We start from the raw sequence: 26,482 nt of genomic DNA, 5'->3' as shown, positions 1-26,482 counted from the left end.
GTACTCCCCTTCTCAGCAAGCACTCACTCAGCAACCACTGCGCCCCGCACGATAACACCTCAGGGAAAAGAAAAACTACTTACCAGTCACCAGCCAATCGTTTACCTGCAGGCTATGATGTCACGGCTCAACTTCTTTCTACTTCTACCTGCCCTCGAGTCTCCCTCTTGATCTTTACTCGGCTGGGATCCTTACAGTGATTGTCTTTTTTTTTTTGGTTAGAGGAGGAGGTAGGGAGGGAAATACTGAAGAAGTGTTTCGGGTTTAACTGTCACTTGACAAAAGCTCCTCCACAAACCACCTTCAAGATACGGTGACCGCAATGCACTGATGCAAATTTTCCCCACAGCAGCCAATCAGCAGCTCCGCTCTACTGCCCTCTGCTGGATGCCTGCCTTCACTTGAACAGTTAGGGTGTCTTGCTCAGGTACACTTTCTGGATGCAGTGACCGTATTGCACTGATGCAAACTTTCCCCGCAACAGCAAATCAGCAGCTCCGCTCTACTGCCCTCTGCTGTATTATAAGAGAGCTGGATATGTGTTTCAAAGTGATGAAGTTAGAGGGTTATTGAGATAGGGCTGGGGAATGGGACTAGATAGGGGCAGAGGCGATGGGCTGATTGGCCTGCTGTGTAAATGACAAACAAATGAGCAACTCCTTCAGCCCAAGAGCAGTAAGAATGTGGAACTTGCTACTGTAGGGAATAGTTAAGGCAAATAAAAGGGAGGCGAGAGAAGAGGGAGAGAGATGGCGGCATGTTGACACACTGGTTAGCACTGCTGCCTCGCAGTGCCAGGGGCCAGGGTTCGATTCCTGCTTTGGGTGACTGTGTGGAGATTGCACGTTCTCCCCGTGTCTGCGGGGGCTTCCTCTGGGCTCATTCTGAGCCGTGAACATGTTGTAACTTACTGAACAGCATGTACATGCGACAATATTCCACAGAATGACCAAAGATCTGGAAAATGTTGTACGGAGTGAGTGACCAGGAATCTGACCAGCTTTGTACTCAGTGAAAAAGCAAAATACTGAGGATGCCGGAAATCCGAAAGAGAAAGTGAAAATGCTGGAAATACAGATTAATGACGTAAAGAAGAAACTGGAGAAAGTTTGTAAAAGATATTAAGCAGGTAGAGACATTGTGGGAGGGGAAGAACAAACGATAGGATGGGAAACAGAACTGAGTGAAGCCCAAAGGAGATGCAGACTAAAAAAAGGGACAAGGGCAGCTGGCAGCATGGTGGCACAGTGGTTAGACTCCGCACAGACAGTGACCCAGCCGGGAATCGAACCTGGGACCATGGAGCTGTGAAGCCACAGTGCTAACCACTGTGCTGCCGTGCCGCTACCTTATATTTTAGAATGCCAAAACGGGAGGGGACGATGTGTTTGGTGGCCACGCCACGCTGCAGGTGCAGACATAGTGGCGGATGATTCATTGAATAGGGAGGCTGATGGAACATGAGGGACCCGAATGTGGTTCTGGGATGGAGAGGAAGTGATATGGGAGCGAGGGGAAGGAAATGGAAAGGACCCAGTTGAGGCTCCAGTTATCCGTGACAGGAGGGGGTCCTTTGAACATTTTCCTTCTGGGTGGCAGCCATTGACGATTTCAATTTTCACCTCCGCTGGGCCCCCCTTGGGTGTCTTTACTTTTAGCATTACCATTGCCATCTCCCTTTGCCATTTAATCTCCCCTGTCTTCCACTCGATCACAGATATTCTGTTGTGTTCTCCCCCCCACCCCCCCACCCCACCACCCACCCCCAATATCCCCCCAATTTTCTCTGCCTCTGCGTTTTATTCAAACCTGTTACATCAATAACTTTTTCCAATTCTGATGAAAAGTCAACCAGCTGAAGTATTAATTCTGTCTCCCTCACCACGTAGATACTCCCTGAACTGCTGAGCATTTCCAGCGTTTTCTGTTTCTGTGACTGGAAAGCCTTGTCCCACTGAGTGACCAGGAGACTGGGCATCCTTAGAACAAAGAACAAAGAAAATTACAGCACAGGAACAGGCCCTTCGGCCCTCCCAGCCTGTGCCGACCATGCTGCCCGACTAAACTACAATCTTCTACACTTCCTGGGTCCGGATCCCTCTATTCCCATCCTATTCATGTATTTGTCAAGATGTCCCTTAAATGTCACTATCGTCCCTGCTTCCACCACCTCCTCCGGCAGCGAGTTCCAGGCACCCACTACCCTCTGTGTAAAAAACTTGCCTTGTACATCTCCTCGAAACCTTGCCCCTCGCACCTTAAACCTATGCCCCCTAGTAATTGACCCCTCTACCCCGGGGAAAAGCCTTTGACTATCCACTCTGTCTATGCCCCTCAGAATTTTGTTGACCTCTATCAGGTCGCCCCTCAACCTCCGTCGTTCCAGTGAGAACAAACCGAGTTTATTCAACCGCTCCTCATAGCTAATGCCCTCCATACCAGGCAACATCCTGGTAAATCTCTTCTGCACCCTCTCTAAAGCCTCCACATCCTTCTGGTAGTGTGGGGACCAGAATTGAACACTATACTCCAAGTGTGGCCTAACTAAGGTTCTATACAGCTGCAACATGACTTGCCAATTCTTATACTCAATGCCCCGGCCAATGAAGGCAAGCATGCCGTATGCCTTCTTGACTACCTTCTCCACCTGTGTTGCCCCTTTCAGTGACCTGTGGACCTGTACACCTAGATCTCTCTGACTTTCAATACTCTTGAGGGTTCTACCATTCACTGTATATTCCCTACCTGCATTCGACCTTCCAAAATGCAGAACCCACAGAATCCCTACAGTGCAGAGGCTATTCAGCCTGTTGGATCAGCACCAACCCTCTGAAAGAGCACACACCCTCAGCCCACTCCTACCCTATCCCTGTAACCCCACCTAACCTGCACATCTTTGGACACTAAGGGACAATTTAGCATGACCAATCCACCTGCACATCTTTGGATTGTGGGAGGAAACCGGAGCGCCCGGGGGGGAAACCCACACGGACACGGGGAGAACGTGCAAACTCCACACAGACAGTGAACCGAGGCCGGAACCAAACCCGGGTCCCTGGTGCTGTGAGGCAGCAGTGCTAACCACTGTGCCACCCAAACATTGATTTGTACTGAGTGACCTGGCCATTGTGGGCAGTATGGGGGCTCTGTAACACAAGGTGGCAAGGAGCTCTTCATACAACATATTATTATCTGAATGAGTAAAATCTACAGCAACTTTATTACCTTAAGAAGTTATCTAAGTTGCTTTCGAGTAGCAATGCAGACGTGTTTAGAAGACAATCTCAGTGATAGTGAGTTTGCCTGTATCATTCCAGTTGAATCACCGGAGTCCTTGCTCGAAAATAACTCGCAATTTCTTCCTGTTCGCAGATTGACTCTTCCAGCGAGACCTTCATCCCAAGCGGCTGTTTACTCTCCTGGACGCACCCACCCCTCCTCACCCCACCGAAGGACCATGCTTTATGTGAATGTCTTGACTCCCGACCGCGTTCCTGAGTTTTTCATCCCTCCAAAGTTCACCCCCCAGCTGCAGTTGCAAAAGGTGCGGGCCACAACCGTGAAGACAGCGGCTGTGATGAAACAGGTCCTCCAGGAGTGTCACCTGGCAGCGCCCGGGGCTTGGGACTGTCTGAAGGCGCAATGGGTGCTGGTGGACGGTCGGACTGCCGGAGACAGTACGGATTGGGACCCCGGGTCACGGGCAGCCCTGTCGCTGCCCCACCTCCCCCGGGCTGACACCCCCTACGGGTTCTGCAGGTTGCTCGAGAGCCCCCACACTCGACGCAAGGAGTCACTCTTCCACATTCACCCTGCGGTGCCCCCGGGGATATCCCCCACATGCAGCCGCCCCTCTGCCCCCGGGAGCCCGGGCAGCGCACCAGCCTCCCCTCCCCAGCCCAGTTGTCAGCAGCCCCCCCGGGCACGGTGCTGGAGGAAGCTCCTGGGCAGCTCAGCGAGGAAGGGGGGTCGCTTCAGGCGGGGGGATTCCCTCGCCAGCTCCCCTGGCAGCAGCCTGGAGCGCGGTGCCAAGGCGGTGCAGGGCGCCCCCTGCCCCCTGGGGCACAGCCTGACCAAGGAGAGCATTGCCACCCTGGGGGGCAGTGGCATTCTCCGGCTCCGAGCCGAGTTCAGCAGCGAGGGGCAGAGAGTTTGGATCCGGCTGCTCAGCGTGGAGGGTCTGTATGAACAGTTTACAGATTGTCAAACTATCAACTGCTGCCTGTCTCTGCATCTGAAGCCTGGCAATGAACAGAAGCAGCAGAGTGCTGTCATCCGCAGGAGCAGGAACCCAATCTTCAACCAAGATTTCTGCTTCTTCGGAATCACCGGGGACCAATTGCAATCCAGGTTTTTAAAAATTAAAGTCATGAATAAAGTTTCCCGATTGAGAAGGCACTCTGTTTTGGGAGTTTGCCAGCTGTCTTTAGCTGGCATTTTGCCACCCTAAATACAACAGCAAATGTATCTCTTTCTGCCTCTTCTCAAAATGCTATTTTTATATATTTACAAACAAAAATAAAAAACAACAACTCTGAGTCAAGTTGTGGTGTGTTTGTTATGTGTTTGTGTGTGAACAAAGAACAAAGAAATGTACAGCACAGGAACAGGCCCTTCGGCCCTCCAAGCCCGTGCCGACCATGCTGCCCGACTAAACTAAAATCTTCTACACTTCCTGGGTCCGTATCCCTCTATTCCCATCCTATTCATGTATTTGTCAAGATGCCCCTTAAATGTCACTATCGTCCCTGCTTCCACCACCTCCTCCGGTAGCGAGTTCCAGGCACGCACTACCCTCTGTGTAAAAAACTTGCCTCGTACATCTACTCTAAGCTTTGCCCCTCTCACCTTAAACCTATGCCCCCTAGTAATTGACCCCTCTACCCTGGGGAAAAGCCTCTGACTATCCACTCTGTCTATGCCCCTCATAATTTTGTATACCTCTATCAGGTCTCCCCTCAACCTCCTTCGTTCCAGTGAGAACAAACCGAGTTTATTCAACCACTCCTCATAGCTAATGCCCTCCATACCAGGCAACATTCTGGTAAATCTCTTCTGCACCCTCTCTAAAGCCTCCACATCCTTCTGGTAGTGTGGCGACCAGAATTGAACACAATACTCCAAGTGTGGCCTAACTAAGGTTCTATACAGCTGCAACATGACTTGCCAATTCTTATACTCAGTGCCCCGGCCAATGAAGGCAAGCATGCCGTATGCCTTCTTGACTACCTTCTCCACCTGTGTTGCACCTTTCAATGACCTGTGGACCTGTACTCCTAGATCTCTTTGACTTTCAATACTCTTGAGGGTTCTACCATTCACTGTATATTCCCTACCTGCATTAGACCTTCCAAAATGCATTACCTCACATTTGTCCGGATTAAACTCCAGCTGCCATCTCTCCGCCCAAGTCTACAGACAATCTAAATCCTGCTGTATCCTCCGACAGTCCTCATCGCTATCCGCAATTCCACCAACCTTTGTGTCGTCTGCAAACTTACTAATCAGACCAGTTACATTTTCCTCCAAATCATTTATATATACTACAAAGAGCAAAGGTCCCAGCACTGATCCCTGTGGAACACCACTGGTCACAGCCCTCCAATTAGAAAAGCATCCCTCCATTGCTACTCTCTGCCTTCTATGGCCTAGCCAGTTCTGTATCCACCTTGCCAGCTCACCCCTGATCCCGTGTGACTTCACCTTTTGTACTAGTCTACCATGAGGGACCTTGTCAAAGGCCTTGCTGAAGTCCATATAGACAACATCTACTGCCCTACCTGCATCAATCATCTTAGTGACCTCCTCGAAAAACTCTATCAAGTTAGTGAGACACGACCTCCCATGTGTGTCATGTGTGTTACGTGTGTTTGTGTGTGTGTGTTTGTGTGTGTGTTACGTGTGTTTGTGTGTTTTTGTGTGTGTGTTACGTGTGTTTGTGTGTGTGTCTGTGTCTGTTTGTGTGTGTGTTACATAGAACATAGAAGATTACAGCGCAGTACAGGCCCTTCGGCCCTCGATGTTGCGCCGACCTGTGAAACCACTCTAAAGCCCATCTACACTATTCCCTTATTGTCCATATGTCTATCCAGTGACCATTTGAATGCCCTTAGTGTTGGCGAGTCCACTACTGTTGCAGGCAGGGCATTCCACGCCCTTACTACTCTCTGAGTAAAGAACCTACCTCTGACATCTGTCCAATATCTATCTCCCCTCAATTTAAAGCTATGTCCCCTCGTGCTAGACATCACCATCCAAGGAAAAAGCTCTCACTGTCCACCCTATCTAATCCTCTGATCATCTTGTATGCCTCAATTAAGTCACCTCTTAACCTTCTTCTCTCTAACGAAAACAGCCTCAAGTCCCTCAGCCTTCCCTCATAAGATCTTCCCTCCATACCAGGCAACATTCTGGTAAATCTCCTCTGCACCCTTTCCAATGCTTCCACGTCCTTCCTATAATGCGGGGACCAGCATTGCACGTAATACTCCAAATGTAGCCGCACCAGGGTTTTGTACAGCTGCAACATGACCTCATGGCTCCGAAACTCAATCCCTCTACCAATAAAAGCTAACACACCGTACGTACGCCTTCTTAACAATCCTCTCAACCTGGGTGGCAACTTTCAGGGATCTATGTACATGGACACCGAGATCTCTCTGTTCATCCACACTACCAAGAATCTTACCATTAGCCCAGTACTCTGTCTTCCTGTTATTCCTTCCAAAATGAATCACCTCAACCTTTCTGCATTAAACTCCATTTGCCACCTCTCAGCCCAGCGCTGCAGCTTATCTATGTCCCTCTGTAACTTGTAACATCCTTCCGCACTGTCCACAACTCCACCGACTTTAGTGTCATCTGCAAATTTACTCACCCATCCTTCTACGCCATCCTCCAGGTCATTTATAAAAATGACAAACAGCAGTGGCCCCAAAACAGATCCTTGTGGTACACCACTAGTAACTGGACTCCAGTCTGAACACTTCCCATCAACCACCACCCTTTGTCTTCTTCCAGCTAGCCAATTTCTGATCCAAACTGCCAAATCTCCCTGAATCCCATGCCTCCGTATTTTCTGCAGTAGCCTACCGTGGGGAACCTTATCAAACGCTTTACTGAAATCCATATACACCACATCAACTGCTTTACCTGTTTGGTCACTTTCTCAAAGAACTCAATAAGGTTTGTGAGGCACGACCTACCCTTCACAAAACAGTGTTGACTATCTCTAATCAAATTATTCTTTTCCAGATGATTATACATCCTATTTCTTATAAACCTTTCCAAGATTTTGCCCACAACAGAAGTAAGGTTCACCGGTCTATAGTTACCGGGGTTGTCTCTACTCCCCGTCTTGAACAAGGGGACAACATTTGCTATCCTCCAGTCTTCTGGCACTATTCCTGTAGACAAAGATGACTTAAAGATCAAAGCCAAAGGCTCAGCAATCTCCTCCCTAGCTTCCCAGAGAATCAAAGAACAAAGAAATGTACAGCACAGGAACAGGCCCTTCGGCCCTCCAAGCCCGTGCCGACCATACTGCCCGACTAAACTACAATCTTCTACACTTCCTGGGTCCATATCCTTCTATTCCCATCCTATTCATATATTTGTCAAGATGCCCCTTAAATGTCCCTATCGTCCCTGCCTCCACTACCTCCTCCGGTAGTGAGTTCCAGGCACCCACTACCCTCTGCGTAAAAAACTTGCCTCGTACATCTACTCTAAACTTTGCCCCTCTCACCTTAAACCTATGCCCCCTAGTAATTGACCCCTCTACCCTGGGGAAAAGCCTCTGACTATCCACTCTGTCTATGCCCCTCATAATTTTGTATACCTCTATCAGGTCGCCCCTCAACCTCCTTCGTTCCAGTGAGAACAAACCGAGTTTATTCAATCGCTCCTCATAGCTTATGCCCTCCATACCAGGCAACATTCTGGTAAATCTCTTCTGCACCCTCTCTAAAGCCTCCACATCCTTCTGGTAGTGTGGCGACCAGAATTGAACACTATACTCCAAGTGTGGCCTAACTAAGGTTCTATACAGCTGCAACATGACTTGCCAATTCTTATACTCAATGCCCCGGCCAATGAAGGCAAGCATGCCGTATGCCTTCTTGACTACCTTCTCCACCTGTGTAGCCCCTTTCAGTGATCTGTGGACCTGTACTCCTAGATCTCTTTGACTTTCAATACTCTTGAGGGTTCTACCATTCACTGTATATTCCCTACCTGCATTAGCCCTTCCAAAATGCATTACCTCACATTTGTCCAGGTTAAACTCCATCTGCCATCTCTCCGCCCAAGTCTCCAGACAACCTAAATCCTGCTGTATCCTCAGACAGTCCTCATCGCTATCCGCAATTCCACCAACCTTTGTGTCGTCTGCAAACTTACTAATCAGACCAGTTACATTTTCCTCCAAATCATTTATATATACTACAAAGAGCAAAGGTCCCAGCACTGATCCCTGTGGAACACCACTGGTCACAGCCCTCCAATTAGAAAAGCATCCCTCCATTGCTACCCTCTGCCTTCTATGGCCTAGCCAGTTCTGTATCCACCTTGCCAGCTCACCCCTGATCCCGTGTGACTTCACCTTTTGTACTAGTCTACCATGAGGGACCTTGTCAAAGGCCTTACTGAAGTCCATATAGACAACATCTACTGCCCTACCTGCATCAATCATCTTAGTGACCTCCTCGAAAAACTCTATCAAGTTAGTGAGACACGACCTCCCATGTGTGTCATGTGTGTTACGTGTGTTTGTGTGTGTGTGTTTGTGTGTGTGTTACGTGTGTTTGTGTGTTTTTGTGTGTGTGTTACGTGTGTTTGTGTGTGTGTCTGTGTCTGTTTGTGTGTGTGTTACATAGAACATAGAAGATTACAGCGCAGTACAGGCCCTTCGGCCCTCGATGTTGCGCCGACCTGTGAAACCACTCTAAAGCCCATCTACACTATTCCCTTATTGTCCATATGTCTATCCAGTGACCATTTGAATGCCCTTAGTGTTGGCGAGTCCACTACTGTTGCAGGCAGGGCATTCCACGCCCTTACTACTCTCTGAGTAAAGAACCTACCTCTGACATCTGTCCAATATCTATCTCCCCTCAATTTAAAGCTATGTCCCCTCGTGCTAGACATCACCATCCAAGGAAAAAGCTCTCACTGTCCACCCTATCTAATCCTCTGATCATCTTGTATGCCTCAATTAAGTCACCTCTTAACCTTCTTCTCTCTAACGAAAACAGCCTCAAGTCCCTCAGCCTTCCCTCATAAGATCTTCCCTCCATACCAGGCAACATTCTGGTAAATCTCCTCTGCACCCTTTCCAATGCTTCCACGTCCTTCCTATAATGCGGGGACCAGCATTGCACGTAATACTCCAAATGTAGCCGCACCAGGGTTTTGTACAGCTGCAACATGACCTCATGGCTCCGAAACTCAATCCCTCTACCAATAAAAGCTAACACACCGTACGTACGCCTTCTTAACAATCCTCTCAACCTGGGTGGCAACTTTCAGGGATCTATGTACATGGACACCGAGATCTCTCTGTTCATCCACACTACCAAGAATCTTACCATTAGCCCAGTACTCTGTCTTCCTGTTATTCCTTCCAAAATGAATCACCTCAACCTTTCTGCATTAAACTCCATTTGCCACCTCTCAGCCCAGCGCTGCAGCTTATCTATGTCCCTCTGTAACTTGTAACATCCTTCCGCACTGTCCACAACTCCACCGACTTTAGTGTCATCTGCAAATTTACTCACCCATCCTTCTACGCCATCCTCCAGGTCATTTATAAAAATGACAAACAGCAGTGGCCCCAAAACAGATCCTTGTGGTACACCACTAGTAACTGGACTCCAGTCTGAACACTTCCCATCAACCACCACCCTTTGTCTTCTTCCAGCTAGCCAATTTCTGATCCAAACTGCCAAATCTCCCTGAATCCCATGCCTCCGTATTTTCTGCAGTAGCCTACCGTGGGGAACCTTATCAAACGCTTTACTGAAATCCATATACACCACATCAACTGCTTTACCTGTTTGGTCACTTTCTCAAAGAACTCAATAAGGTTTGTGAGGCACGACCTACCCTTCACAAAACAGTGTTGACTATCTCTAATCAAATTATTCTTTTCCAGATGATTATACATCCTATTTCTTATAAACCTTTCCAAGATTTTGCCCACAACAGAAGTAAGGTTCACCGGTCTATAGTTACCGGGGTTGTCTCTACTCCCCGTCTTGAACAAGGGGACAACATTTGCTATCCTCCAGTCTTCTGGCACTATTCCTGTAGACAAAGATGACTTAAAGATCAAAGCCAAAGGCTCAGCAATCTCCTCCCTAGCTTCCCAGAGAATCAAAGAACAAAGAAATGTACAGCACAGGAACAGGCCCTTCGGCCCTCCAAGCCCGTGCCGACCATACTGCCCGACTAAACTACAATCTTCTACACTTCCTGGGTCCATATCCTTCTATTCCCATCCTATTCATATATTTGTCAAGATGCCCCTTAAATGTCCCTATCGTCCCTGCCTCCACTACCTCCTCCGGTAGTGAGTTCCAGGCACCCACTACCCTCTGCGTAAAAAACTTGCCTCGTACATCTACTCTAAACTTTGCCCCTCTCACCTTAAACCTATGCCCCCTAGTAATTGACCCCTCTACCCTGGGGAAAAGCCTCTGACTATCCACTCTGTCTATGCCCCTCATAATTTTGTATACCTCTATCAGGTCGCCCCTCAACCTCCTTCGTTCCAGTGAGAACAAACCGAGTTTATTCAATCGCTCCTCATAGCTTATGCCCTCCATACCAGGCAACATTCTGGTAAATCTCTTCTGCACCCTCTCTAAAGCCTCCACATCCTTCTGGTAGTGTGGCGACCAGAATTGAACACTATACTCCAAGTGTGGCCTAACTAAGGTTCTATACAGCTGCAACATGACTTGCCAATTCTTATACTCAATGCCCCGGCCAATGAAGGCAAGCATGCCGTATGCCTTCTTGACTACCTTCTCCACCTGTGTAGCCCCTTTCAGTGATCTGTGGACCTGTACTCCTAGATCTCTTTGACTTTCAATACTCTTGAGGGTTCTACCATTCACTGTATATTCCCTACCTGCATTAGCCCTTCCAAAATGCATTACCTCACATTTGTCCAGGTTAAACTCCATCTGCCATCTCTCCGCCCAAGTCTCCAGACAACCTAAATCCTGCTGTATCCTCAGACAGTCCTCATCGCTATCCGCAATTCCACCAACCTTTGTGTCGTCTGCAAACTTACTAATCAGACCAGTTACATTTTCCTCCAAATCATTTATATATACTACAAAGAGCAAAGGTCCCAGCACTGATCCCTGTGGAACACCACTGGTCACAGCCCTCCAATTAGAAAAGCATCCCTCCATTGCTACCCTCTGCCTTCTATGGCCTAGCCAGTTCTGTATCCACCTTGCCAGCTCACCCCTGATCCCGTGTGACTTCACCTTTTGTACTAGTCTACCATGAGGGACCTTGTCAAAGGCCTTACTGAAGTCCATATAGACAACATCTACTGCCCTACCTGCATCAATCATCTTAGTGACCTCCTCTAAAAACTCTATCAAGTTAGTGAGACACGACCTCCCCTTCACAAAACCGTGCTGCCTCTCACTAATACGTCCATTTGCTTCCAAATGGGAGTAGATCCTGTCTCGAAGAATTCTCTCCAGTAATTTCCCTACCACTGAAGTAAGGCTCACCGGTCTGTAGTTCCCGGGATTATCCCTGCCACCCTTCTTAAACAGAAGAACAACATTGGCTATTCTCCAGTCCTCCGGGACATCCCCTGAAGACAGCGAGGATCCAAAGATTTCTGTCAAGGCCTCAGCAATTTCCTCTCCAGCCTCCTTCAGTATTCTGGGGTAGATCCCATCCGGCCCTGGGGACTTATCTACCTTAATATTTTTTAAGACACCCAACACCTCGTCTTTTTGGATCACAATGTGACCCAGGCTATCTACACCCCCTTCTCCAGACTCAACATCTACCAATTCCTTCTCTTTGGTGAATACTGATGCAAAGTATTCATTTAGTACCTCGCCCATTTCCTCTGGCTCCACACATAGATTCCCTTGCCTATCCTTCAGTGGGCCAACCCTTTCCCTGGCTACCCTCTTGCTTTTTATGTAAGTGTAAAAAGCCTTGGGATTTTCCTTAACCCTATTTGCCAATGACTTTTCATGACCCCTTCTAGCCCTCCTGACTCCTTGCTTAAGTTCCTTCCTACTTTCCTTATATGCCACACAGGCTTCGTCTGTTCCCAGCCTTTTAGCCCTGACAAATGCCTCCTTTTTCTTTTTGACGAGGCCTACAATATCACTCGTCATCCAAGGTTCCCGAAAATTGCCGTATTTATCTTTCTTCCTCACAGGAACATGCCTGTCCTGTATTCCTTTCAGCTGACACTTGAAAGCCTCCCACATGTCAGATGTTGATTTGCCCTCAAACATCCGCCCCCAATCTATGTTCTTCAGTTCCCGCCTAATATTGTTATAATTAGCCTTCCCCCAATTTAGCACATTCATCCTCGGACCACTCTTATCCTTGTCCACCAGTACTTTAAAACTTACTGAATTGTGGTCACTGTTACCGAAATGCTCCCCTACTGAAACATCTACCACCTGGCCGGGCTCATTCCCCAATACCAGGTCCAGTACCGCCCCTTCCCTAGTTGGACTGTTTACATATTGTTTTAAGAAGCCCTCCTGGATGCTCCTTACAAACTCTGCCCCGTCTAAGCCCCTGGCACTAAGTGAGTCCCAGTCAATATTGGGGAAGTTGAAGTCTCCCATCACCACAACCCTGTTGTTTTTACTCTTTTCCAAAATCTGTCTACCTATCTGCTCCTCTATCTCCCGCTGGCTGTTGGGAGGCCTGTAGTATACCCCCAACATTGTGACTGCACCCTTCTTATTCCTGATCTCTACCCATATAGCCTCACTGCCCTCTGAGGTGTCCTCTCGCTGTATAGCTGTGATACTCAGGATAATCCTAGGATAAATCCCACCCAGCCCAGGGGACTTATCTATTTTCACACTTTACGTGTGTGTTTGTGTGTGTGTGTGTGTGTTTGTGTGTGTGTGTGTGTGTGTTTGTTGTGTGTTTGCGTGTGTGCATGTTTGTTTTGTGTTTGTGTGTGTGTGTGTTATGTGTTTGTGTGTTCCGTGTGTTTGTGTGTTGTGTGTGTTACGTGTGGTTTTGTGTGTGTGTGTTTGTGTGTGTGCGTGTTCAACCCACAAACCCTGGCCAGGGCCAGGAGCAGAAATTGGTGTTGCTGTGGCCACAAGATGCAATCAGGAGAACAGTTAGACTTTTCACCTCTCGTTTTGCAGAGGTACTTCACTGTTTGCAGATAAAGGCTGACACTACACACGTTGTGGGCTTACTATCTACAAAAGAAATTACAGCAACGTGTTAGGGCGGAGTGTGGGGGAGATGGGAATCATCATAAATCACTGCCATTTTGTCAATATTCGTTGTTAAAACAAATGTCACCTTCCCTCTCCATCTCCCCATGACTTACAAGAAACAGTTCGATTCTCGAGGTTAATGGGAATTGAACTTGTCCCAGAAAGGCAGCCAGGGTAGGTCATGATATCAGGGCCGTTTTAATGACGGAATTTACATTTCACCAACGCCACTCCGTCTGACTGGCCGTAAAAGCAACACATAAAATTGTCCACCCTCATCTATGCAGGTGTTTCTAGCTACGGTTTAAAAGTATGACACGTTTAAACCTTTTCTTTCTCTCTATTTTTCTCTCTCTTTCCACATGTTCCTCCCCCCCCTCCCTCTCTCTTTCCTGTCAGACTTGTGGACCCCATTTCCTTCTCCATCATTCCTCTGTTTCTTTTTCAATCCCTAAATCTCATTGACTAAGGACATAGAACATAGAACGATACAGCGCAGTACAGGCCCTTCGGCCCACGATGTTGCACCAAAACAAAAGCCATCTAACCTACACTATACCATTATCATCCATATGCTCATCCAATAAACTTTTAAATGCCCTCAATGTTGGCGAGTTCACTACTGTAGCAGGTAGGGCATTCCATTGCCTCACTACTCTTTGCGTAAAGAACCTACCTCTGACCTCTGTCCTATATCTATTACCCCTCAGTTTAAAGCTATGTCCCCTCGTGCCAGCCATTTCCATCCGCGGGAGAAGGCTCTCACTGTCCACCCTATCTAACTCCCTGATCATTTTGTATGCCTCTATTAAGTCTCCTCTTAACCTTCTTCTCTCCAACGAAAACAACCTCAAGTCCATCAGCCTTTCCTCATAAGATTTTCCCTTCATACCAGGCAACATCCTGGTAAATCTCCTCTGCACCCGCTCCAAAGCCTCCACGTCCTTCCTATAATGCGGTGACCAGAACTGTACGCAATACTCCAAATGCGGCCGTACCAGAGTTTTGTACAGCTGCAACATGACCTCCTGACTCCGGAACTCAATTCCTCTACCAATAAAGGCCAACACTCCATAGGCCTTCTTCACAACCCTATCAACCTGGGTGGCAACTTTCAGGGATCTATGTTCATGGACACCTAGATACCTCTGCTCATCCACACTTCCAGGAACTTTACCATTAGCCAAATATTCCGCATTCCTGTTATTCCTTCCAAAGTGAATCACCTCACATTTCTCTACATTAAACTCCATTTGCCACCTCTCAGCCCAGCTCTGCAGCTTATCTATATCCCTCTGGAACCTGCTACATCCTTCCACACTGTCGACAACACCACCGACTTTAGTGTCGTCTGCAAATTTACTCACCCACCCTTCTGCGCCTTCCTCTAGGACATTGATAAAAATGACAAACAGCAACGGCCCCAGAACAGATCCTTGTGGTACGCCACTTGTAACTGAACTCCATTCTGAACATTTCCCATCAACCACCACCCTCTGTCTTCTTTCAGCTAGCCAATTCCTGATCCACATCTCTAAATCACCCTCAATCCCCAGCCTCCGTATTTTCTGCAATAGCCTACCGTGGGGAACCTTATCAAACGCTTTACTGAAATCCATATACACCACATCAACTGCTCTACCCTCGTCTACCTGTTCAGTCACCTTCTCAAAGAACTCGATAAGGTTTGTGAGGCATGACCTACACTTCACAAAGCCATGCTGACTATCCCTGATCATATTATTCCTATCTAGATGATTATAAATCCTGTCTCTTATAATCCCCTCCAAGACTTTACCCACTACAGACGTGAGGCTCACCGGTCTATTGTTGCCGGGGTTGTCTCTGCTCCCCTTTTTGAACAAAGGGACCACATTTGCTATCCTCCAGTCCTCTGGCACTATTCCCGTAGCGAATGATGACATAAAAATCAAAGCCAAAGGTCCAGAAATCTCTTCCCTGGCCTCCCAGAGAATCCTAGGATAAATCCCATCAGGCCCCGGGGACTTATCTATTTTCAGCCTGTCCAGAATTGCCAACACCTCTTCCCTACGCACCTCAATGCCATCTATTCTAATAGCCTGGGTCTCAGCATTCTCCTCCACAACATTATCTTTTTCCTGAGTGAATACTGACAAAAAATATTCATTTAGTATCTCGCCTATCTCTTCAGACTCCACACACAACTTCCCATCCCTGTCCTTGACTGGTCCTACTCTTTCCCTAGTCATTCACTTATTCCTGACATACCTATAGAAAGCTTTTGGGTTTTCCTTGATCCTACCTGCCAAATACTTCTCATGTCCCCTCCTTGCTCGTCTTAGCTCTCTCTTTAGATCCTTCCTCGCTACCTTGTAACTATCCATCCCCCCAACTGAAACTTCACACCTCATCTTCACATAGGCCTCCTTCTTCCTCTTAACAAGAGATTCCACTTCTTTGGTAAACCACGGTTCCCTCGCTCGACGCCTTCCTCCCTGCCTGACCGGTACATACTTATCAAGAACATACTTATCAAGATGGACTGCAGCAAGCGGGGGGGGGGGGGGGGGGGTTAAGAGGCAGCTCACCACCACCTTCTCCAGGGCAATTAAGGATGGGCAATAAATGTTGGCCTGACCAGTGATTCCCATTAACCTCGAATGGACAAAAAAACTGTTGGTCCCCGAAGAACGTACAAAAGCGTGAGAGGAGTAGGTCCTTCCAGCATGCTTTCCCATTCCGAGGCCACAGTTCCACTTTTATGTCTGACTCCCCTTCTAGATCAGACATCTGTCCAATTCAGCCTTGAATATACTCCAACCCCAGCCCCCACTGCACTCTGGGAAAGGGAATTCCAAAGATTAACCTGAGGGAAGAATCCATGTCTTTAATGGGATACTACTTATTCTGAAATTTGGCCCACGCGGGAGGAACATTTTCTAAGCATCTACCCTGGTCAAGCCGCCCCCCCTCAGAATCTTATATGTTTCAATACAATCACCTTTCATTATACTCCACTGAGTATAGACCCAATATTTTAGAACGTAATAGGAACATGAGCACTAGGAGCAGGAGTCGGCCATCTGGCCCCTCGAGCCTGCTCCACCATTCAATGAGATCGTGGCTGATCTTTTGTGGACTCAGCTCCACTTTCCGGCCCGAACACCATAACCCTTAATCCCTTTATTCTTCAAACAACTATCTATCTTTATCTTAAAAACATTTAATGAAGGAGCCTCTACTGCTTCACTGGGCAAGGAATTCCATAGATTCACAACCCTTTGGGTGAAGAAGTTCCCCCCATGCTCAGTCCTTTTTACTAAATTTAGAATACCCAATTCATTTTTTTCCAACTAAGGGGCAATTTAGCGTGGCCAATCCACCTACCCTGCACATCTTTTGGGTTGTGGGGGCGAAACTCACGCAAACACGGGGAGAATGCGCAAACTCCACACGGACAGTGACCCAGAGCCAGGATCGAACCTGGGACCTGGGACCTGTGCCACCGTGCTGCCCTGCTAAGTTCAGTCCTAAATCTACTTCCCCTTATTTTGAGGCTATGCCCCCTAGTTCTGCTTTGACCCGCCAGTGGAAACAACCTCCCCACATCTATCCTATCTATTCCCTTCATAATTTTCTCAGTAAGGAGACCAAAACTGAACACAATACTCCAGGTGTGGCCTCACTAACACTTATACAATTGCAGCATAACCTCCCTAGTCTTAAACTCCATCCCTCTAGCAATGAAGGACAAAACTCCATTCGCCTTCTTAATCACCTGTTGCACCTGTAAACTAACTTTTTGCGACTCATGCACTAGCACACCCAGGTCTCTCTGCACAGCAGCATGTTTTAATATTTTATCATTTAAATAATAATCCCTTTTGCTGTTATTCCTACCAAAATGGATAACCTCACATTTGTCAACATTGTATTCCATCTGCCAGACCCTAGCCCATTCACGTAGCCTATCCAAATCCCTCTGCAGACTTCCAGTATCATCTGCACTTTTTGCTTTACCACTTATCTTAGTGTCGTCTGCAAACTTGGACACATTGCCCTTGGTCCCCAACTCCAAATCATCTATGGTCCCCCTTCATCCCAGGAATCGGTCCAATGAACTCTAAATTGTCTCCAATTTAACTATTCCCTCAGTCGTTCACTGATATCCGAGAATGCTCCTTTGTTCCCACCATGAGGCGAACGAGCAGAAGGAGGCCATTCGGCCCATCAGGTCTGTCCCGCCATTGCGGGGGGCAGCACGGTGGCACAGTGGTTAGCACTGCCGCCTCACGACGCTGAGGACCCAGGTTCGACCGCAGCCCCGGGTCACTGTCCGTGTGGAGTTTGCACATTCTCCCCGTGTCTGCGTGGGTCTCACCCCCACAACGCAAAGATGTGCAGGGTAGGGAGATTGGCCGCGCTAAATTGCCCCTTCATTGGAAAAAAAATAATTGGGTACTCTAAATTTAAAAAAAAGTCTGCTCCGCCATTGAATGAGACCATGAGTGATCTGATATGAGAATCGTCCAATCGACTTTCCCACCTTCTTTCCTTTATTCCTTTAATGATTTAAAATCTGCCTATCTCAGCAAACCCAGATTGAGATCTTTCAGATCTGTCAGTTACCAACACGTTGGGTGATTGAAACTGGGGAAGGGGGGGGATTCCCTAAGGATTCAGCCAAAAAAAGAGAAAAAAGAAACAAACTGCTTATTTTAATCCTGATTTCCAGCACCTGGTCTGGAGCCTTGTAAGGTTCCAGCACTTCCGACGCAGATCCACGTCCCTGTTCAATGAATTGAGCGTTTCAGCCTGAACCAGCAACTTAGGCCGTGAAATCCAGACACCCACCACCCTCTGGGTGAAAACGTTCTTCCTCAGGTTCCCCCCGAATCCTTCCAACAATCATCTTAAATCTATGTCCCTGGCCCCTCAGATGGAGGACAAGTCTTTTCTGTCTGGGCCGCTCAATTAGGTCACCCCATAACCTCCTCTGTTCCAAAGAAAACAACCCCAGTCTATCCAATCTCTCCTCATAGCTGCAATTTTCTCACCGTGGCAATATTCTTGTAAATCTCCTCTGCACTCTACCCAGAACAATTCTGTCCTTCCTGGAATGAGGTGACCAGAACGGTTCGCAAAGCTCCAGCTGGGGCCTAACCAGCGTTTTCAACAATTCCATCATTACATCCCTGCTTTTGTATTTAATACCTCGCCCAATGAAGGAAAGCATCCCATTTGCTTCCTTGACCATCTTGCTCACCTGTGCTGCCACCTTCAAGGACCTGTGGACCTGCACTGCAAGGCCTCGCACTTCCTCAACCTTCTCAATATCCTCCTGTTTATTGAGTATTGCCTTGCTTTGTTTACCTCACATTTTTATCGGATAGATTTCCATTTGCCACTTCTCTGTCCACTCAACCAAACCATTGATACTGTTCTGGAGTCGTAGACTATCCTCTTCACTGTCAACAATTTCCTGATCATGCCTCCCACATGTAAGTATAAATCATTAACATGTACAACAAGGGCCAGCACGGTGGCACAGTGGTTAGCACTGCTGCCTCACAGCGCTGAGGTCCCAGGTTCGATCCTGGCTCTGGGTCACTGTCCGTGTGGAGTTTGCACATTCTCCCCGTGTCCTAACCTGCCCCCACAACCCAAAAGATGCGCAGGGTAGGTGGATTGGCCACACTAAATTGCCCCTTAATTGTAAAATATTAATTGCGTACTGTTAATTTATTTTTTAAAAACATATACAAAAAACTGCAAGGGCTCCAAGACAGCTCCGTGGAGCACCCTGTGAATCATTTTCCATTCGCAAAAACATCCATCGAGCATTACCCTTCATTTCCCGTCACTGAGACAATTTTACATCCAACCTGCCACCTTACCCTGTATCACAAGAGATCTCACTTTGCTGGCCAGCCTGCCATGTGGAACTTTGTCAAATGTTTTACTGAAATCCATGTAGCTCTTGGGTATCGCACTGCCCAGGAGGATTGAATAACTGGAGGCATGCAACAATAGTAAGATGGGCAGGGCAATCTACTGGAAAATATAAAAGTTTGGTTGAATGTCCAGGATGCTGGACAAGCAGTGAAGGCCACGGACTTGGAGAATGGAAAGTAAGGAAGCATCGTTCAAGTTAAAATAATGGGTCGGGTGATGAATCTTGAGTAGATGGGGAGGGGGCCTCAGAGAGAGTATGTAGGGATCGAACAATAGCAGCCCAGAACAGCTGCAAAAGGTGAATAGAGGTTACAGTCCGACTTGACTAGTGTTTTTCAAACTTTTTTTCTTTGAACCCATTTTTGCCAATTGGCCAACCTTCGCGACCCATGCCGGCTGACCTTTGCGACCCACGCCGGCTGACCTTTGCGACCCACGCCGGCTGACCTTCGCGACCCACGCCGGCTGACCTTTGTGACACACGTTCGCTTACTTTTAATGCAAAAAGGGGACCAAACGATCTCACCTGAATCCGGTTCAAACGAGCAGAAGGAAATGCGCATATCAGGTGCAGACTTCAGCCAGTTTCATTGCGCCGTCTTCATCGTTCTGAAAACGGAAAATCCAACCTCGCACATGTAGGCCATCGTGAAGGGCAATAGCAACACAATGCTTGTTTTACTCATCACTGGATACTCTTCGGAGATGCTCCTCCAGAATGCTGACCGCCACATAGGCATTTGGTGTATTTTTAATATGGTATTACGGGTCATGTACAGCAGGGTTGTCTTTTAATTTGCAGTCAACTATAAGTTAATAACTGACTCTGGGGTCTCAACCTCAAAAGGACATTTTCACCCACTGCTTCTCTTTCAAGATATGAAACTTCTCCTCTCATTTGCCAGTACTTCCCTGCATGTAACACACATGGGCTTTGCAAGCTTATTTGCATTGGCACAATTGACAAAGCCATACTTCAAGAAATCATCTTAATACTGTTTAGCTCTCAAGTTAAGTTTCTTCCTTGTAGGCCATTAACCAGAGGTCCAGGAGCTCTGTACAGAGTTAACACTGGCACTGCTCTGTCCTGCCCTGGACTCTACTGAGCAGCTCTATCCAGCAGGTTCTGTTCTGAGATCCTGTCCAATACGAAATCAGCCTTTTTGAGTCTCTGGCCATCTCTGACTCAAGAAAACCATTCATCTTCACAGTTCACTTGCCTTGCTTGCCAGCAGGTGGAAAATGGAAGCAGCTCTCCTCCGTGATTTGGTGCAAAAATCACGTACCGGGTGGCCGCTTGACATCAAATATATGTGCAGGGTGCTGACCTGCTCACTGCTGCCGTTTCTGGCTGGAAGACACCAAACAGCCAAATTTCTTTTCATTTAAAAGCCGGTAGCTCCCATTGGGCGCTTCTCCCACAATCGGGACCGTCACGGGAACGGCCGGACCAATCGCTCCGTGACCATCCCAACACCCGCCGTGACCCACCCGTGGGTCACGACCTGTACATTGAAAAACACTAGACCAAATGATACAGTAAAATGCAGAATGCAGTGTCATCATGACAAAATTGTAGAAGCAGAAATCCCCATGACCGAGAGATTTTTGTAATGGCCAACAAGCTAGGGGTAAAGCCACACAGAGGGCTAAACAGTAGGGTCCAGCAAACTACCCAGTCTTCAGAACAGTGACCACGCCACCACACAACCCTGTCATGGCAATCTCTGCAAGACGTGCCAGATCATCGACATGGATACCACCATTACACGTGAGAACACCACCCACCAGGTACGCGGTACATACTCGTGCGACTCGGCCAACGTTGTCTACCTCATACGCTGCAGGAAAGGATGTCCCGAAGCGTGGTACATTGGCGAGACCATGCAGACGCTGCAACAACGAATGAACGGACATCGCGCAACAATCACCAGGCAGGAATGTTCCCTTCCAGTCGGGGAACACTTCAGCAGTCAAGGGCATTCAGCCTCTGATCTCCGGGTAAGCGTTCTCCAAGGCGGCCTTCAGGACCCGCGACAACGCAGAATCGCCGAGCAGAAACTTATAGCCAAGTTCCACACACATGAGTGCGGCCTCAACCGGGACCTGGGATTCATGTTGCATTACATTCATCCCCCACCATCTGGCCTGCGAAATCCTACCAACTGTCCTGGCTTGAGACAATTCACACCTCTTTAACCTGGGGTTACCCCATCTCTGGATCTGTAAAGATTTAATCACCTGCTAATGCTCGCATTCCAAGCATTGTTTGGCATCTTTGAATCTGTCTATATATGTGTTTCTGGAACAGACCTCTTCATTCACCTGAGGAAGGAGCAGCGCTCCGAAAGCTAGTGACATCAAAACAAACCTGTTGGACTTTAACCTGGTGTTGTAAGACTTCGTACTGTAAACAGAAGGAGTTAGAACATAGAACATAGAACAATACAGCGCAGTACAGGCCCTTCGGCCCACGATGTTGCACCGAAACAAAAGCCATCTAACCTACACTATGCCATTATCATCCATATGTTTATCCAAAAAACTTTTAAATGCCCTCAATGTTGGCAAGTTCACTACTGTAGCAGGTAGGGCATTCCACGGCCTCACTACTCTTTGCGTAAAGAACCTACCTCTGACCTCTGTCCTATATCTATTACCCCTCAGTTTAAAGTTATGTCCCCTCGTGCCAGCCATATCCATCCGCGGGAGAAGGCTCTCACTGTCCACCCTATCCAACCCCCTGATCATTTTGTATGCCTCTATTAACCTTCTTCTCTCCAACGAAAACAACCTCAAGTCCATCAGCCTTTCCTCATAAGATTTTCCCTCCATACCAGGCAACATCCTGGTAAATCTCCTCTGCACCCGCTCCAAAGCCTCCACGTCCTTCCTATAATGCGGTGACCAGAACTGTACGCAATACTCCAAATGCGGCCGTACCAGAGTTCTGTACAGCTGCAACATGACCTCCTGACTCCGGAACTCAATCCCTCTACCAATAAAGGCCAACACTCCATAGGCCTTCTTCACAACCCTATCAACCTGGGTGGCAACTTTCAGGGATCTATGTACATGGACACCTAGATGCCTCTGCTCATCCACACTTTCAAGAACTTTACCATTAGCCAAATATTCCGCATTCCTGTTATTCCTTCCAAAGTGAATCACCTAACACTTCTCTACATTAAACTCCATTTGCCACCTCTCAGCCCAGCTCTGCAGCTTATCTATATCCCTCTGTAACCTGCTACATCCTTCCACACTATCGACAACACCACCGACTTTAGTATCGTCTGCAAATTTACCCACCCACCCTTCTGCGCCTTCCTCTAGGTCATTGATAAAAATGACAAACAGCAACGGCCCCAGAACAGATCCTTGTGGTACTCCACTTGTGACTGTACTCCATTCTGAACATTTCCCATCAACCACCACCCTCTGTCTTCTTTCAGCTAGCCAATTCCTGATCCACATCTCTAAATCACTAGAGTTAGATCTAAATCTAGAGTTAGACTGTTGGAAGGATTTTCTGTACATTCAGAGGTCCCAGATAGGGGCAGGCAGCATTATCGCATTGGCGGTCTGCATGGAAAACGTCCCACCGGATGGAATTTCTTTTTAAAAATAAATTTAGAGTACCCAATTCCTTTTTTCCAATTAAGGGGCAAATTAGCGTGGCCTCACCTATGTTTCACATCTTTTTGGGTTGTGGTGGAGAGACCCACGCAGACACGGGGAGAATGTGCAAACTCCACACAGACAGTCACCCGGGGCTGGGACCGAACCCGGGTCCTCGGCGCGTGAGGCCGCAGTGCTAACCACTGCGCCACCGTGCCGCCCTCCAGATGGAACTTCTAAGGCCAAGGCTATGTTAGTGGCGCGGGGATTTGAAGAATGTTTCGGAGATAAAGAAGTCAGTGTGGGCTCACACACAGCAGGAAAGTAATTTTGAAAAGGTTTGGCCCTTCTGTTGACATTTCCTTGGGGGGTGTAAGCCAAATGACATAAAGGCTGCATTCCGGCAGGGGGAATCGCCTGGGTCATGTTTCTCAAGCCTCCCGAGGAGGTGCCAGATGTCGGAGAAAGTGGTTGGAAGTTAAATAAATGTGTGTGGTTTGAACAATGCTTCCAGGGTGTGGTATTTTTCAGTTAGATCTGTGTTCTTAAGATTGGGTTGTCTCCAACTGAACGCAGATTCCACCATGTTTTATTGATAGCATGACAGGGAACTCTGAGGCATTTTTATGATGCATGTTGATGACTTTTAAAGGGGTGATACTCGTGCATTTCATAAACAATGTTTCTGACAGGATTAAAACAGAATTCAAAGTTGGAAGTCAGGCTTCTTGGGCCTTTAAATGTATTGAGTTAAAATAAAACAGTATGGGTCTGATGTTACTTTACATCAACCATCTTATTTTGAAACCATTAACCCTATCACAGTCAGTCAGGCCAGATCCTCACCAAAAGATGCAGATGTTTCCAAAGAAAGTTTGCACTGAGTGCTGAATTTGGTGCTTTTTGAGTGCGATAGTGAGAGTTTGGTGACCGAGGGAGTGCTGAATTTGGTGCTTTTTGAGTGCGATAGTGAGAGTTTGGTGACCGAGGGAGTGCTGAATTTGGTGCTTTTTGAGTGCGATAGTGAGAGTTTGGTGACCGAGGGAGTTAGGTGAGGAGGGAGTAAGGTGCTCCTTTCATTTTGTTTCCGACATTTCCGCAAAGAGTGAGAAGAGAGCCAGGAGTTTACAGGAAGTGTAGCTGACTGGGAGCAGAGTCGGAGGGCGGAGATCTAGTTAGTCCACACAGCAGCTATATTCTGTAAGGTAAGAGGGGATGGAGGCTAGGCCAGTTACATGCTCCTCCTGTAGGATGTGGGTGGTGAGGGATACCACCGGTGTCCCCACTGACTATACCTGCGGGAAGTGCACCCAACTTCAGCTCCTCAAAGACCGTGTTAGGGAACTGGAGCTGAAGCTGGATGAACTTCGGATCATCCGGGAGGCAGAGGGGGTGATTGAGAAGAGTTACAGGGAGGTAACCACACCCAAGGTACAGGACAAGAATAGCTGGGTTACAGTCAGGGGGAAAAAAACAAACAGGCAGACAGTGCAGGGATCCCTCGTGGCCGTTCCCCTTCAAAACAAGTATACCATTTTGGATGCTGTTGGGGGGGTTGACCTACCGGGGGAAGGCCCTAGCGGCCAGGTCTCTGGCACTGAGTCTGGCTCTGGGGCTCAGAAGGAAAGGGGGGAGAATAGAAAAGCAATAGTTGTAGGAGATTCAATGGTTAGGGGAATAGATAGGAGATTCTGTGGTCGCGAGCGAGACTCCCGGAAGGTATGTTGCCTCCCGGGTGCCAGGGCCAGGGATGTCTCGGATCGTGTCTTCAGGATCCTTAAGGGGGAGGGGGAGCAGCCAGAAGTCGTGGTGCACATTGGTACCAACGACATACCAGGAAAAGGGGTGTGGAGGTAATAAACAAGTTTAGGGAGTTAGGCTGGAAGTTGAAAGCCAGGACAGACAGAGTTGTCATCTCTGGTTTGTTGCCGGTGCCACGTGATAGCGAGGCTAGGAATAGGGAGAGAGTGCAGTTGAACACGTGGCTGCAGGAATGGTGTAGGAGGGAGGGCTTCAGGTATTTGGATAATTGGAGCGCATTCTGGGGAAGGTGGGACCTGTACAAGCAGGACGGGTTGCATCTGAACCAGAGGGGCACCAATATCCTGGGAGGGAGGTTTGCTAGTACTCTTCGGGAGGGTTTAAACTAATTTGGCAGGGGAATGGGAACCGGATTTGTAGTCCAGCAACTAAGGTAGCCGATATTCAGGACGCCAAAGCATGTAATGAGGCAGTGGGGAAGGGAACACTGACAAAGGAGAGTATTTGCAGGCATGGAGATGGGTTGAAGTGTGTATACTTCAACGCAAGAAGCATCAGGAATAAGGTGGGTGAACTTAAGGCATGGATCGGTACTTGGGACTACGATGTGGTGGCCATCACGGAAACTTGGATAGAAGAGGGGCAGAAATGGTTGTTGGAGGTCCCTGGTTATAGATGTTTCAATAAGATTAGGGAGGGTGGTAAAAGAGGTGGGGGGGTGGCATTATTAATTAGAGATAGTATAACAGCTGCAGAAAGGCAGTTCGAGGAGTATTACCCTATTGAGGTAGTATGGGTTGAAGTCAGAAATAGGAAAGGAGCAGTCACCTTGTTAGGAGTTTTCTATAGGCCCCCCAATAGTAGCAGAGATGTGGAGGAACAGATTGGGAAACAGATTTTGGAAAGGTGCAGAAGTCATAGGGTAGTAGTCATGGGCGACTTTAACTTCCCAAATATTGAGTGGAAACTCTTTAGATCAAATAGTTTGGATGGGGTGGTGTTTGTGCAGCGTGTCCAGGAAGCTTTTCTAACACAGTATGTAGATTGTCCGACCAGAGGAGGGGCAATATTGGATTTAGTACTGGGTAATGAACCAGGGCAAGTGATAGATTTGTTAGTGGGGGAGCATTTTGGAGATAGTGACCACAATTCTGTGACTTTCACTTTAGTAATGGAGAGGGATAGGTACGTGCAACAGGGCAAGGTTTACAATTGGGGGAAGGGTAAATACGATGTTGTCAGACAAGAATTGAAGTGCATAAGTTGGGAACATAGGCTGTCAGGGAAGGACACAAGTGAAATGTGGAACTTGTTCAAGGAACAGATGCTACGTGTCCTTGATATGTATGTCCCTGTCAGGCAGGGAAGAGATGGTCGAGTGAGGGAACCATGGTTGTCAAGAGAGGTTGAATGTCTTGTTAAGAGAAAAAAGGTGACTTATGTAAGGCTGAAGAAACAAGGTTCAGACAGGGCATTGGAGGGATACAAGATAGCCAGGAGGGAACTGAAGAAAGGGATTAGGAGAGCTAAGAGAGGGCATGAACAATCTTTGGCGGGTAGGATCAAGGAAAACCCCAAGGCCTTTTACACATATGTGAGAAATATGAGAATGACTAGAGCGAGGGTAGGTCCGATCAAGGATAGTAGCGGGAGATTGTGTATTGAGTCTGAAGAGATAGGAGAGGTCTTGAATGAGT

The 26,482-nt window shown here is 47.8% G+C and overlaps 1 protein-coding gene across 3 annotated transcripts in view; it reads left to right on the top strand.

Annotated features, from left to right (window-relative positions):
* LOC140404291 (C2 calcium-dependent domain-containing protein 4C-like) overlaps positions 1-4,543 on the top strand; it is a 48,306-nt gene extending 43,763 nt beyond the window's left edge. For all 3 annotated transcript variants that reach the window (XM_072492610.1, XM_072492611.1, XM_072492613.1), the window contains exon 2: positions 3,373-4,543. In XM_072492610.1, coding sequence (XP_072348711.1) covers positions 3,373-4,450 — 1,078 coding nt within the window. In that variant the 3' untranslated portion in view covers positions 4,451-4,543. The remainder of the gene's footprint in view (positions 1-3,372) is intronic.
* The last annotated feature ends 21,939 nt before the right edge of the window (positions 4,544-26,482 follow it).

Source organism: Scyliorhinus torazame, chromosome 30, assembly GCF_047496885.1.
Source record: "Scyliorhinus torazame isolate Kashiwa2021f chromosome 30, sScyTor2.1, whole genome shotgun sequence".
In the NCBI taxonomy this organism is placed as follows: Eukaryota; Metazoa; Chordata; class Chondrichthyes; order Carcharhiniformes; family Scyliorhinidae; genus Scyliorhinus; species Scyliorhinus torazame.
Note: the sequence above shows the minus strand (reverse complement) of the source record. Positions and strands in the feature narration are given on the sequence as shown.